The sequence below is a fragment of the Anguilla anguilla genome, chromosome 8 (genome assembly GCF_013347855.1).
Source record: "Anguilla anguilla isolate fAngAng1 chromosome 8, fAngAng1.pri, whole genome shotgun sequence".
NCBI lineage: Eukaryota > Metazoa > Chordata > Actinopteri > Anguilliformes > Anguillidae > Anguilla > Anguilla anguilla.
In genome coordinates, this window is record NC_049208.1 from 3,761,614 (window position 1) to 3,777,242 (window position 15,629).

At 50.3% G+C, this 15,629-nt stretch overlaps 1 protein-coding gene across 1 annotated transcript; it reads right to left on the bottom strand.

The window, feature by feature from the left end:
• Positions 1–118: 118 nt before the first annotated feature.
• On the bottom strand, positions 119–15,327 carry slc7a8b (solute carrier family 7 member 8b). Its single transcript, XM_035430192.1, has 12 exons — positions 14,659–15,327; positions 13,780–14,055; positions 10,497–10,701; positions 8,441–8,592; positions 7,666–7,791; positions 7,195–7,348; positions 6,490–6,613; positions 6,145–6,248; positions 5,552–5,648; positions 5,115–5,264; positions 4,404–4,581; positions 119–3,238 (listed from the first exon to the last, which is right to left on the bottom strand). The coding sequence occupies exons 2-12, from the start codon at positions 13,919–13,921 to the stop codon at positions 3,087–3,089; spliced, it is 1,584 nt and encodes a 527-aa protein (XP_035286083.1). The 5' UTR covers positions 13,922–14,055; positions 14,659–15,327; the 3' UTR covers positions 119–3,086.
• Between the last annotated feature and the right edge of the window lie 302 nt (positions 15,328–15,629).

Below are 15,629 nucleotides of genomic sequence, written 5' to 3' on the forward strand. Positions count from 1 at the left end.
AATGCTCACATTCATTCACACACACCCAGTCTTTGTTCTCCCCTCTCCCTCAATCTCTTCTTTTTAACTCCATCATTCTCTCCATCTCCCTCAAGGAAACACAAACACAACCAAGGAATTAATTCAGTTCTACAGTCTTTATTTCTTCAAATATACATTTATATTTTCGGTGGAAACTATATTTTTTAAAAATGTGCGTGACATAAAATAATTCCAGTGAAGAATGCTTCAGTGCAAAGTGTGTGTGCGCGTATATACATGGTCATGTGTGCAATGGTGTGTGTGTGTGTGAAACAAAAAAAAACAAAAAAAAAAAAAGTGTGAATGAGCTGGGCTGATTGGTAATACAGTCAGCTTTTACAAGCCAATAAAAAAACATAATAGAAAAATTAAGTAGTATACACATTGACTCCATAAAAACATCCATCTCTGTGAAAGCGATTCTGCGTCAAGTGTTCTGTGAAGAAAATACTTTAAAAGACATTCTCGGTATTGCAGCATTTCATGTTTCACGGAAGTATATACGTGCCAAAATTACCCAGTATATCATACAATGTCCAGAATCACTATCCAGCCACTACTCAAGGGAACAGGGTTTAAAAAAATAAATAAATAAAAATACGGCAAACAGCATTTGGATTTTACTCAAGGCAAGTGTCTGATTGGGTAGGATGACTGCTGCGCAGTTCAGCTCAGAGAAGCATAGCTGAGCGGGACAAGCACGCAGGCCATCCTGTTTCATCTTCACAGTGCAGCGAAAGGTATAGAGCCCTGATCCTCAAATCACGGTCCTCAAGGGGCCAGGAGTTGCCGGGTTTTCCATCCTCCCTTTACCCGGGAGCCAGGTGTGAATACAGTCTGGCCAATCGGTGCTGCTAACTGCTCAGCTCATTACCTGGGAGGAAAGAAAACCAGGGCCGGACTTCGGATTCAAGGGCTAGGTTTCAGCATCCCTGGTATAGAGAGGTAAGAAAGTGCACGGATCGGGTTAGTGAGGTTCAGATGCACTGGCGTACAGAGGAACAGGGTAGTGAGACTCCGGGATGGGAGATGCGCTGTAGATATGGCTTCCACATTATTACCCGACTAGAAGTTTATTTAAAAACATGGAATGGAACACTGGATGCAATTGAACGGAATTAGCTCAGAGGATCTGGAGCAGAGGTGTAAAACTGAATCTCAAGGGGGCCGTCCTGTCTGCGGGTTTTGTGGTTTCCTTGCAATCAGCTGCCAATTTAAGGCCTTGAGAACAAGGCGTTTAGATTCCTTAGCCGATCAATGACTTAAATGAAACGCTAGCGCAGAGAACACCCCAAAAAGCAGCAGACACTGCAGCCCTCCAGGATTGGCGTTTGACACCTGTGATCTGGAGTCTCTACACCAGAAGTGGACAACCCAGGTCCTGGTCCTCCTGGTTTTTGGGGTGTTCTCAGCACAAGTGTTAAATTTAAGTCATTGATTGGCTAAGGAATCCACACACGAGCCTGATTCTACTCATCAAGGTATTGATTGAAGACCATGATTGGTTAATTAGCTGAATCAGGTGTCATATTGCTGGACTAAAATCAGTCTTCACAGTCTTCAATCAATACCTTGATAAGTTGAATCGGGTATCGTAGTGCCGGACTAAAACAATAACCTGCACCCACACCGGATCAGTATGGATACCCCTGTTCTATACAATCTGTGCCAATACACACAGACTTGCATGGATTGCATGTTTCCCAATGCTCCGTTTCTATTGGCTGGCTAAAGTGCCTATATCAAGCGTACAGCATATCACAGTCACATGTTACAGTTTCTGCCCCCAAAGCACATCATCACTGATAAAACAGAAATACGAAACAAAACCACACGCCCCCGCGATTTGCATATTTAAACCGATTGTCAGTTCAAAAATGCACAAAGTCATCAGTGCCCTGACAATCCGACAATACCGAGGGTCAAAGGTCAGGGGTTTGGCCTGAGCTGAGCTTTATGGACAGCTGTAAGTGTGCTGGAAGAATCGGAGTGTGTGAGGAAATGAGTGCTGTATCTTTCTCTCTTTCTCTCCCTCGTTCAGATATCTGGGATGAAGTTACTGCTGCACACACACTCCTCAATTTTCCCAGTGCAGACATCAGTCTCCCTGCAAGACTGTCTGTACGGCTGTCTGTCTGTCAGCTGATCGACTGGTTGGTGTTTTTTGGGTGTTGGGTGGCATCAGATTTTGGTTTTGCATCTTTCGATTCCCTGTCAAAAGTAGGTGCCTGACCTGCGACTCAATACCACTGATCTCCTCAAAAAAAAAAAAAAAAAGAATAAATATTCTGATACAGTCATTACAACAGTGCCACTGACATTATCATTAAGGCAATTTAAAAAAACAAAACAAGCCAGACCTACATTAGATAACATCCAGAAAGATTTCAGCTAAACATCCATACCGTCTCATACCTCTGCCTCCTATAATCTGAACATAAAGTTAGACCCTTGTGTTCACAATGGTTTACAATAAAACAATTACTTTAAAATAACATTTAAAAAAAAGAAAAATAATTATAATAAAAACAGCTGTGAGGGCATTGTACATCTTCCCCTTGGGTGGGGTGGGGTGGGTTGTTTGGAATTTCACATGGTAAAAAAAGAAAAAACAGAGGATCTGAAGCTAAAACACATAATAAATTATATCTAATTTGAGGAGGTAAAAACTATGCTGGCAGTCTGTGACTGGGTTAGATTCTCTTCAGGGTGGGTTGGGACAGGGGTGGGGGTGTGTGGGGCGGGGGAAGGGGGATTAATACCCTGAAGTGGGGCAGGAGACGCAGCGGACATAGGCTCTGCTTCCAGCACACAGCTGGGATATGCTACCTCGGTGATCAGAATAATTTGAGAGTCTTGACCTGTGAGCGTGTGTCCATCGATGCGCCTGCCTGCATTAAGAGAAATTCAGTGCAGTCTCCTCTACCCTGCAGAGGTCTCCTATCATTAAAAGCGCTTTTCCCACATCAGCCAGTAGATGGCAGCAATAAATCAATTATAAGAGTGCATGTGTATATGCATGCGTGTGCGCGTGTGTGTACGTGTGTGTGACATTCTCTCTCAGTTCAGCATCCTGCTGCTCCACCATCCTCCTCTGCAAGAAGGGATCGCTCCTCCTTCTTTCCATCCTTCTCTCCTTCCCTCTCTCCCTCCCTGGCCTTAGACCCCTCCGGATACACCACCACACAGAACTTCTGCCCCACATACGTCATCTTATCTGCAGAGAGAGAGAGAGAGAGAGAGAGAGAGAGAGAGAAGAGGGAGGGAGGAGTGAGGGAGGAAGGGAGAGAGTGTGGGAGAGAAGGAAGGGGGGTGAGGGGGAAAGAGGGAGTGAGATGAATAAGGGAAGAGGAGAGAAAGGAGAGAGAGAGAGAACAGACAGCGTTGTGGTGCAGGCAGAGAGAGAGAGAACAGACAGCGTTGTGGTGCAGACGGACAGAGAGAACAGACAGAGTTGTGGTGCAGACGGACAGAGAGAACAGACAGCGTTGTGGTGCAGACAGAGAAAGAGAGAACAGACAGCGTTGTGGTGCAGACAGAGAGAGCGAACAGACAGCGTTGTGGTGCAGACAGAGAGAGAACAGACAGCGTTGTGGTGCAGACAGACGGAGAGAACAGACAGCGTTGTGGTGCAGACAGACAGAGAGAACAGACAGCGTTGTGGTGCAGACAGACAGAGAGAACAGACAGCGTTGTGGTGCAGACAGACGGAGAGAACAGACAGCGTTGTGGTGCAGACAGAGAGAGAACAGACAGCATTGTGGTGCAGACAGACGGAGAGAACAGACAGCGTTGTGGTGCAGACAGACGGAGAGAACAGACAGCATTGTGGTGCAGACAGACGGAGAGAACAGACAGCGTTGTGGTGCAGACAGAGAGAGAACAGACAGCATTGTGGTGCAGACAGACAGAGAAAACAGACAGCGTTGTGGTGCAGACAGAGAGAGAACAGACAGCGTTGTGGTGCAGACAGACAGAGAGAGAACAGACAGCGTTGTGGTGCAGACAGACAGAGAGAGAACAGACAGCGTTGTGGTGCAGACAGAGAGAGAGAACAGACAGCGTTGTGGTGCAGACAGACAGAGAGAACAGACAGCGTTGTGGTGCAGACAGACAGAGAGAACAGACAGCGTTGTGGTGCAGACAGACAGAGAGAACAGACAGCGTTGTGGTGCAGACAGACAGAGAGAACAGACAGCGTTGTGGTGCAGACAGACGGAGAGAACAGACAGCGTTGTGGTGCAGACAGACGGAGAGAACAGACAGCGTTGTGGTGCAGACAGAGAGAGAACAGACAGCGTTGTGGTGCAGACAGACGGAGAGAACAGACAGCGTTGTGGTGCAGGTGAGAGCGCGTGCCGATGCCGTGGCGGGCCTCGTACCGATGAAGGCGTTGAAGCATTGCGGCTTGTTGTCCCAGCGCACGCCCAGGAAGTAGACGGGCACGCCGGTCAGCATGATGGCCAGGCCGATGCCGCACACCACCGGGTCAGAGTACAGAGAGAAGACCAGCAGGAAGGCCCAGAACAGCAGGTACACCACCGGCCAGAGCAGGCTCACCTGAGAGAGAGAGAGAGGGAGAGAGGGAGGGGTACACCTGAGCACTGCTGCATACCTCAACACTGCTACACACCTGAGCACATCTTGATATGGCTGTACCCCTGAACACAGCCATACACCAGAGCACCTTGACCACACCCGATTACCCCCACGAACCTGCACTGCCACACACCTGAATGAACGCATAAAACTTTACCGCACAGCCCTGAGGAACACCACAAGCTCTACACTTCAGGCGTGTTGCCGTGGAAACGGTGCCTCTGTTCTAATTTCGGCACGCGGCTGCAGAACAATGACGAGGTCACAGAGAGATGACCCCAGAGTGCAGTAATGGACTCCAGCCAGAGAGCCCTTGAGCGTTCTCCTCATAGAAGCACCAATTGCAGACAGGCATTCAAAAGCCCCGCCCCAAGATTGGTTACATTTTTGACGGAATTCGGTGAAAATTCCATCAGCAGCTTCGGACCAATGACATTACAGCGCGTGCACCCGCCCCAGAGACGGTGCGGAGTTACCCCCTGCCTGAGGCTGACCTTGATTGGCCGATGCATTTCGGGCTGTCTGATGCGCAGCACGATCTGCCCGGCGACAGTGACTCCATAGAAGAGGTAGTTGATGAAGCCCACGTAGTTGATGAGGGTGTAAATATCACTGGTGCACAGCATGAGGAGGGTGGACAAGCACTGCACAACAGAAACATCACAGAATTTAAAAGCAGAACCACTACAGGTGCCAGAACATTCACAGAGTTTACAAGCAGGAGCCAGAACTTGCAGTTTACAAGCAGGTGCCAGAACTTTCAGCTCCAGAGCTACAGAGTCCTTGGAAACGGTGTGATACAGAACACACACACGCACACACGCACACACGCACACACGCACACATGCACACATGCACACATGCACACATGCACACATGCGCACGTGCACATGCAAGGGATGGAAAAAGAGGGGGGGGGGGTGAGACTCACTGTGAAGAGCAGGGCTGGGATTGGGGTGCAGCGTTTGACATGGATCATCGCCAAGAGGCTGGGGAGGTGACCCTCTCTGGCACCTGCAAAAAACAACCTGAGAGAGAGAGGGAGCGAGAGGGAGAGAGCGAGGGGGGGGGGGGGTGGGGGGGGGGGGGAGTGAGCATGGGAGAGAATGAGAGGGGAGAGAGAGAGAGAAAGAGAGTGTGAACGAGAGAGAGAGCATGAGAGAGAAGGAGAGGGGAGAGAGATCAATACACCAGTTACATTTATGTTTCTTTGCTCTTCATTCACTCCGTGACAACGTAACTGCACTGTACACATGCCTGTGTGCATTTGCTAAATGGAAGTGAAAACTGAGATTAAATCGACTGAGACGGTGTCGGTGTACATGCTCTTGTGCTCCTAGAGCAGGCAACGTGGCCCAGCAGTTTGTGTATCGCACGTCTTCTGTGACTCTTCTGGTTTAATCTGCCGATAAAGCACCACGACTTTAAGTTAGTGCTGGAAAAGGCAGTGGGACAGAGAGGTTGTCCTGGTCACCTTAGTTTTCGGAAACAGAAAGAGAGGGACAGGCGGAGGAGTGTACTGACCGGGACGAGGTGAACAGGGAGCCGTTGACCCCTCCGAAAGTTGAGAGAGCGACAGAGATGGGCATGATCCACGCCATCACCCCCAGCAACTTCTCCCCAAACGTCTGAGGGGTGGGGAGAGAGAGAGATAGAGAGTTAGAGATTACACACACACACACAAAACACACGACACACTATCCTACTTCACTCCCAGCAACTTCTCCCCAAACGTCGGAGAGGGAGAGATTAAACACACATGACTCAGTCACCTCATGGCCAACACACACTACAGGATTTTCAGTCAAGATTTTCACCTCCTATGGTCTCCCTTGTGGTCCCCCCCCCCCTCCCCTCCCCTCCCCTCACCACAGCGACGGCGTTGGAGGCCAGCAGCTCCTGGGGGCTCATTGCAGTGACGTAGGCGATGTTGGCGAAGACGTACACAAAGGTCACCAGCGGGATGGAGATGAAGATGGCCCGAGGAAGATTACTGAGACACAGCGAGGGATGTTATGCATGCCTTACACACACACACACACACACACACATTATGAATGCATTATAAATGCATTATACGCACATTATAAATGCATTATAAACATATTAGACATGCCTTATACACACACATTATAAATGCAAGATACGCACATTATAAATGCCTCCAGGACTGGAGTTAAACCTGCAGACGCTGCGGCCCTCCAGGACTGGAGTTAAACCTGCAGGCACTGCGGCCCTCCAGGACTGGAGCTAAACCTGCAGACACTGCGGCCCTCCAGGACTGGAGTTAAACCCGCAGACGCTGTGGCCCTCCAGGACTGGAGTTAAACCCGCAGACGCTGTGGCCCTCCAGGACTGGAGTTAAACCTGCAGACGCTGCGGCCCTCCAGGACTGGAGTTAAACCCGCAGACGCTGTGGCCCTCCAGGGACTGGAGTTAAACCTGCAGACACTGCGGCCCTCCAGGGACTGGAGTTAAACCCGCAGACACTGCGGCCCTCCCGGGCAGGACTGGAGCTGGACACCCCTGGTTTAGATCATGTGACGCTAGCGGCTGCGGGCGATTGGTGCTCACACGTGAGGGTCGACCAGCTCCTCGGTGACGTAGTTCAGGAAGTTCCAGCCGCCGTAGGCGAAGGATCCCTGGAGGAAGGCCAGGGCGACCATCCCCACGTCGTACTCCTGGAAACTCTCAAACGCGTGGGCCGGCTCCAGCCAGTAATACTGCCCTGAGAGAGAGAGAGAGGGAGAGAGGGAGAGAGACAGAGAGACAGAGAGAGAGAGAGAGCAGAGAGGGAGGGAGAGAGCAGAGAGGGAGAGTGAGAGAGAGACAGTTTGACATTGTACTGACAGAAACAGAACTTTATTGTTCTTATTATGATTATTAACAATAATAATCAGCATCCTCTTTTTCATCCCCCTTTGTTCGACACTGCTCTTGTTGTCATGTGTTGTCAGGTGTACAGGTGGGGTTAAGGCAGGTGCGAGGGCGGGGACAGGGCAGGTGCGTGGGCGGGGCCAGGGCAGGTGCGTGGGCGGGGCCTACCTTTGCAGACCTGCACAATGCCCATGACGATGATGAGCGCCAGAGCCAGCAGCTTTCCGGCCGTGAAGACGTCCTGCACCCTTGTGGCCCACCGCACACTGGAGCAGTTCACCCAGGTCAACAGCACTGCGAGGGCAAGAGACATTCACACTGTGCTGAGCGAGAGGGGGCGAGAGACATTCACACTGCACTGAGAGAGAGAGGGCGAGAGACATTTACACTGTGCTGAGCGAGAGACATTCACACTGTGCTGAGCGAGAGGGCGAGAGACATTTACACTGTGCTGAGCGAGAGGGCGAGAGACATTTACACTGTACTGGGTGAGAGACATTCACACTGTGCTGAGCGAGAGGCATTTACACTGTACTGAGTGAGAGAGGGCGAGAGACATTTGCACTGTGCTGAGCGAGAGGGCGAGAGACATTTACACTGTACTGGGTGAGAGACATTCACACTGTGCTGAGCGAGAGGCATTTACACTGTACTGAGTGAGAGAGGGCGAGAGACATTTGCACTGTGCTGAGCGAGAGGGCGAGAGACATTTACACTGTACTGGGTGAGAGACATTAACACAGTGCTGAGCGAGAGACATTTACTGTGTGAAATTTGGGTGCTCAGGTGGGCGCTTTCAAACCTGCCCCGTCTCCTCTCTGTCACACCCCCTCTCTCACAGGCTCCGTTCATGGCCCCCCCCCCCCCCCCCCCCCCCCCCCCCCCCCCCCCCCCCCCCCCCGGCCCCCCGCCCCCGCTGCCCGCCCCGCCCTGCCACACTCACGCAGGCAGACAGCAGCCAGCAGGCGGAGCCCGCCGTCGGGAGGGAGGCAGGTGGGGAACAGCGGCTGCAGGACATAGTTGGAGAAGGTCAGCGCGATCACTGCCTGATTGGTCGGGTAGATCACGAGCACGGCGATCCAGAGACGCAAAAACCTGCCAATCACAGAAAAGGGGGGGGGGGGGGGGGGGCAGTCAGTTAGCACAGAACGTGGGGGGGGGGGGGGGTGTGCTGAACACAGACCGAGAAACGGAGAGATGTCAGTGACCATGAAAACAGACGGGGTGGGGCTAGTGACCATAGAAAGACAGGGGGTGGGGCTAGTTATCATAGAAACACAGGGGGATGGGTGAATGACCATAGAAACACAGGGGGTGGGGCTAGTGACCATAGGAACACAGGGGGATGGCGGAGTGACCATTAAAAAACTAGGTGAGGCGCTGGTGAGCACTAGACTGGTTTGCGGTTCTCCTTGGCAAGCGCTGCATTGGAACGGTTACACTAGGATATGTGCGAAAGGAACCATCCTCTCGTATTCTGCTCATGAAGACATGAGACTTTGGGGCTGAACTGTACACTGTTGTAAACCAAAAGGTAAACGTGGAAATAAGCACAGGCCACTGATAAAGATAACAACATAATACTATAATACCTCTTATTATATAGCACCTTTCGAGCATAGAGCCCAAAGTGCTTTCCAGAACAGGTCAAAGAATAAGGTATAAAATTACAACACAGGGGATACGATAAATGCTCATGAAAGAGAAGAACGAATAGCAAACAAAAACAGCAGTATACAAAATGGCACCGATAAAACAGAAAGAATAAAAGAGGGAGGAGGGAGAGGAACAGGCACAGCACGCACTCCGCAGACTGTAAGATAACACAGTTCCCACACACGCAGGCATTCCTGCTCTGTGACATCATTCAGTATCACAGACCGGGGGGGGGGGGGGGGGGGGGTTGTAGTGATGCAGTATGGGGGGGAGCCGTGTTACAGACAGGAGAGGGGCCTTTGTGTGTGCGCGTGTGTGTGCGTGTGTGTGTGTCTGTGTGAATCTGTGGAGCTTGTTTTGTGTTTCTGAGCAGACACACTCTTAAACCCTCATCGCTGACTATGTAACAGTGTATCTGTGTAACAGCCCAATGAGATGTGTAACAGCCCAACGCAATGTGTAACAGCCCAATGAGATGTGTAACAGCGTATCTGTGTAACAGCCCAATGCGATGTGTAACAGTGTATCTGTGTAACAGCCCAATGAGATGTGTAACAGTGTATCTGTGTAACAGCCCAATGAGATGTGTAACAGTGTATCTGTGTAACAGCCCAATGAGATGTGTAACAGTGTCTGTGTAACAGCCCAATGAGATGTGTAACAGTGTATCTGTGTAACAGCCCAATGAGATGTGTAACAGCGTATCTGTGTAACAGCCCAATGCGATGTGTAACAGCGTATCTGTGTAACAGCCCAATGCGATGTGTAACAGTGTATCTGTGTAACAGCCCAATGCGATGTGTAACAGTGTATCTGTGTAACAGCCCAATGCGATGTGTAACAGTGTATCTGTGTAACAGCCCAATGCGATGTGTAACAGTGTATCTGTGTAACAGCCCAATGCGATGTGTAACAGTGTATCTGTGTAACAGCCCAATGCGATGTGTAACAGTGTATCTGTGTAACAGCCCAATGCGATGTGTAACAGTGTATCTGTGTAACAGCCCAATGCGATGTGTAACAGTGTATCTGTGTAACAGCCCAATGAGATGTGTAACAGCGTATCTGTGTAACAGCCCAATGCGATGTGTAACAGCGTATCTGTGTAACAGCCCAATGCGATGTGTAACAGTGTATCTGTGTAACAGCCCAATGCGATGTGTAACAGCGTATCTGTGTAACAGCCCAATGCGATGTGTAACAGTGTATCTGTGTAACAGCCCAATGAGATGTGTAACAGTGTATCTGTGTAACAGCCCAATGCGATGTGTAACAGTGTATCTGTGTAACAGCCCAATGCGATGTGTAACAGTGTATCTGTCGGGGTCCCCGCTCCCTCTCACCCCGCCAGTCCACCGAAGATGTCCTTGACGTAGGAGTAGTCCCCTCCAGATTTGGGGATGGTGACCCCGAGCTCGGCGTAGCACAGCGCCCCGATGGCGGTGATGACCCCCGTGACGATCCACACGATCAGCGCCAGGCCCACCGAGCTGGCGTACTCCAGAACCCCCTTCGGGCTCACGAAGATCCCCGACCCAATGATGTTACCTGTGGGGGGAGAGAGGGGGGGGGTGGAGAGAGGGGGGGGAGAGACAGAGGGAGAGAGAGGGAGGAAGGGCGAGAGGATGAGAGAGAGAGGGAGGGAGTGACACATCAAAGAGAATGGGTCACCTCCCATCCCAGAGTCCAATCAAAATCCCCAGCCTGGCTCTCTCAGCCAATCACTTAGAGGTAGGAGAGAGGGAGACAGAGCAGTAAAGGTCCCATGCATCTAAGAGTCCCGCTCAGATCAGAACTGTGTAAGCAGGCAAGATAAGACCCTCAAATATGTTTCTGTAGTTAACATAAACACAAACAAACACAAACAAACACACAGATGCACACACAAACAAACACAAACAAACACACAGACGCACATATAAACAGGAACAGGCACGTGCACATGTGCAGGTTTTTGCCGTTTGATCGCACTTTGCTTCAGCCCTGTGTGGCGCCGACGGGGGGCGGGAGGGACGAGTCTGCAGTACGCACGCACTTCCTGCCTCCGTGCTTTTCACTTCCTGTTGAGTGAACCACGCTCTGGCAGAGCCTCGCTCATGAAAGTGTTGACACTGCTACCGCAGAAACAGAACAGCAAAGGTTCCACCCGTCTAAGAGTTCAGCTCAGATCACATCTGCGTGAGCAGGCTAGAGAAGACGCATTAAAATGTGTTTCTGTAGACTACAGCCCGCATAAAACCATGGGCAACAAATTAAGTGAATTTTCCACAACAACGAGTTATGAGTTGGTTGACCGGATCCGTCCCCCCTTAAAACTCTGGACTTGAAAATTAGATGTGTTGAGTGTCCGAGAGCACAGCGGCCATTGTCAGACATAACCGCTGTACAAAACTGCTGTTCTCGTCGGTGTTAAATGAGCTTGCCTTGTCAAAGGTGCAGCTCCCTGACGGCCATTGGAATACAGCTCTATATTTTCAAAGAATCACCTCTCCATCCTGGCGATTGCTGTTCCACAACAGTAGCTCACACTGAAAAATAAACTATTCCAGAAACACTCAAAAACCATCTTATCCCCTGATGATTTTTTGCTATGTACTGGCCTTAAGAGTAACGCTGGACTGCACTCAGTAGGAAATCAGCATGAGACCACCTCACAACCTTTCCTCCCATTCAGAAGAGCCTCTCCGCATCCGACTCCACAACCTCAGGCCTCCATTTTGGTTCAAGCTGTGTCCCATAGAAATACCTTGCAGCACAGATGCAAGAGCTAGACCCCACAGCAACTCCTCCGCAAACCCAACCAGAAAATAAAGCTGTCCTCCACTGAACACCTGCACAGCTACTTCCAGTCTTTAGATAGGGCTGGTCTTCACGGCACAAGCACAGGCGCACACTAACTGGACTAAACCTAGCGGTTCTAGCTAAAATAAATTTGAAACGGCAGTTGGGGCTGATGCAGTATGTGCTTCTGCCCAGTGCAGCTGTCGCTGAGCGACCGCATTTGACGCTATGGTAAACATTCCGCGGCGGTTGGCCCGAAGCGGTCGATCTACCCCACGCAGCAGTCGCAGGGCGTGGCCTTCCCGCTGGCTCAGCAGGAACCGGACCGGAGTTTCATCGACCTGGTTCGGAACGCCGGGCCTCGCGCCAGCAGAAGCCTGGAGCCTCGCCAGGACGCAGCGCCGCACCACCGCGGTCGGAGCCAATCACGCGCCAGCCAGGCCCCCGTGGACAAAGCAGCACGCCGGCTAACGCTGACAGACAGTGCCACACACTCCCATGTCACACTGGGCTCCGGGTACATTAAAGTAAACATTCCAAACTACATTTCCCAGCATGCCCGAAATGGAAACGTACACATTTTAGTGTGGCAGCCAGTACCTCAGCATTATTCTACATTTTATTGCTGTAATATCCATGTTTAATAAACAGTGTGCTTTCCCGGTTTGCATTGGGCTTGCGTGCTCCTAGCCTGGTGATGAGGATGTGGGCCACAAATGTAGGTCCCGGGCAAGATTAGGCCGACCAAACCCAAAAGATGGGCAGAGCCACCATTATGCCACCAGTGTCTCACTTATCTGAACCCATCAATGTAGAGGTGTGGAGAGCAAACCCTTGCGATTGGTTCAGAAGAAGTAACTGACAGCTCATTAGAGGTCTAGCCATCATGGCGATTCAAGAAAACTCACTGTTTTTCCTACCACTGCTCTTTTCAAATGCTAACATTAAACCGAGGTCCCAACTCACTGTGGTCATTAAAGACCTTGTGACACATCAAAGAGAATGGGTCACCTCCCTTCCCAGTGTCCAATCAAAATCCCCAGCCTGGCTCTCTCAGCCAATCACTTAGAGGCAGGAGAGAGGGAGGCAGAGCAGTAGACAGTAAATCCGATTATGGTGAGAGAAGCCTGTGGGAGATCATGTGTAGTCTGTGTGGAAGAGCAGCCAACAGGCATCCGGAGATTACATTACGGGCATTTAGCAGACACTCTCATCCACAGCGACTCACACAACTGCGCAGCAGAAGACTTTGCCAGTCTCAGGGGCAGAGTCAGGTGGTACGGTCCAGGGGCATAAAACCCGCAGTTCCCACGTGTGAGAGAGGGAACCACCATGGCTGAGATGGGATTGAACCCTGGTTGGGGAGTAGTTGAGGCATGGAAATTAAGGGGGGAGGGGGGGGTGACTCAGGGGGGAGCAGTCTGTGCTTGCCCTGCCCCCCACCACATCCATGCTCCAGCAGCATACTATGCAATGCCCTGGCCCCTGAAGGGCATTCTGGGCAACTCACGATTCCAAAGCCAAACAAATGATACCACTGATGGACAACCTAGTCTCACGTAACCAAATTCTCACAACCATAATAGCTAGTCTCGGGACCAATTCATGTGATTATATTGGGGGTGACATGTCTCCCTGGCTCCACCCCCAAACCTACATGGCTGGGACCCATCCCTGATCCAGAACTGTAGGGCAGTGGTTAGAGCAGCAGTGTGTGGATTCAGGTGCAAATGTTTTTTTCTTGCAGAAGACACACTTCTGCCAGGGTAGTGTAATTAGACCGGGCACCGTTTCACCTGGATGCGGGTCATGTTACCGTTGCTAGGGAAGAATACGGAAACTTACCAACTATAATGCCACAGGCGCTCACGAGACCGATCTCTTTCTTCAGAGCCACCCCGGAGCTTTCCGTGCCCTTGTTGCAGTCGGACTCGCCATCCCCGTCCACCGCAGTTGCCTTCCCCCTCTGTCTTGGACCGTCCGACATCTGGCTAGTTCAGTCGCGCCAGGTCTTGAGAATGATGACGTCAAGCGCAGTGCCGAGCTAGACGCTGCAAAGTCCCGAGCTGGACCAGCTCTGTGGCCGCTTTGGAGCGGTGGACGGCACGAAGCTGTGACGGTCTGTACAAATTGTGTCAAAAGCAAGCAACGTCGCCCCTAAGCGCATTCTCCGTGTAGTTTCGATTACATCGGTCCATTCATGACCAACTGCAAAATGGACTTCAATGATGTTGGATGTGTTATTCACCAATGAGCACAAAGTTGGCTTGCAGAACGCCTTTGAGTAAAACGAAGTTAGGCAGTTTAATTGGGTTGTTGGCGGTAAAAAAATGTAAACACGTGACCCTTTCCCCAGTCAGGGGTATACCACAGCTGGCCAAGGTGAGATCTCGAAGTGGTTTATCAAGCGGGGTTTCGGAAGGCAGCTATTGGCTGATTGCAGCATAGGCGTTTCACGGATGTTTCCGAAGAAACAAAGGCACCACTAAGGTCAAAACGATGCCTGCACGTTTTAGGAGTAACCTGTATTTAGATTATGGTTATATTATTAGAAACGAATGCAACAGTGCAGTATTAATATTTTAACACAGTGGGCTTGCTGAACCGCGTTCCGCACCGACCGTACCTGAGGTAACAGTGAACAGTTGGTAGCTAAAATATGAGTAACACGAAAAAGCTAAACACTAAAACAGCAATATGTTATCATAGTATGATAAATCTTACCTTGATAAAAAGAACGATGCGCGAGTACACTCATCGCGTGCTCGACGAAACAATAGTTCGACAAAAAATTACAGCAAAAGCAGAAGGCGCTGTTTCCGTTGTTTTAGAAAACGAAAACTAACCGATTTTATCTAGTTTTGTTCCATAGTTATTGCTGAATGAATATAATCGCCCGCAAGGCACTGACAAAGCAAATTTGCTGATGTAGCGCAAGCTAGTCGTGGATTTTTTTAAAATGTGAAAATAACCTACTCAGTGTACTGTCTGTTTTTCTTCGTAATACTCGTTACCACGGTAATGTTGATTTCCCTCAAAAGCGGAAATGAATCAACCGTCGCTGCACTGTTTGCATATCAACAGAATGAGAGCTTTCCATTTACTCTGGACTTCTGTGTGACAGCTTGTTTTGCGGTGTCAAATGTACAACCGGTCAGTCACACACAGACGTGCAGGAATAAACCAGCATCCTTCCCGCGATTATTTCAAATGATCCAGACCAGCTAACGCTGGTATCTACCGTTTATCCACAAACCGTTTAGAACAAAAAAACTACAGTAGTCGGCCTAATAACAAATGTATCCACTCGACGTCTCACCAGTGACGCTGGCGAGATAAATTTAACTGAAGCACCTTGTCTCCCTCTCTTTATTCCTACAGCTACGTATACAAGCGCCTCCCCCTGTCTCGCGCCCCATCCCCCTCTCATTACCCCCCCCCCCAACTCACAGACCGCACTGATGTCAACATGATGTAACAAACGGAAACTAGTCACACTCCCCATACAATGCTCTCTCACACACACTCTCTGTCGTTTCCCTCACACGCAAACTCTCTCACACACTTTCACACTCTCAGACACACACACACACAACAAAGGCTGTGTTCTATTATGTATACTTGCATTCTGTATACTTCTGTGTACTGTAATACAGTGGTTCTCAAACTCTGTCCCGCGGGCCCCTGTGTATGCT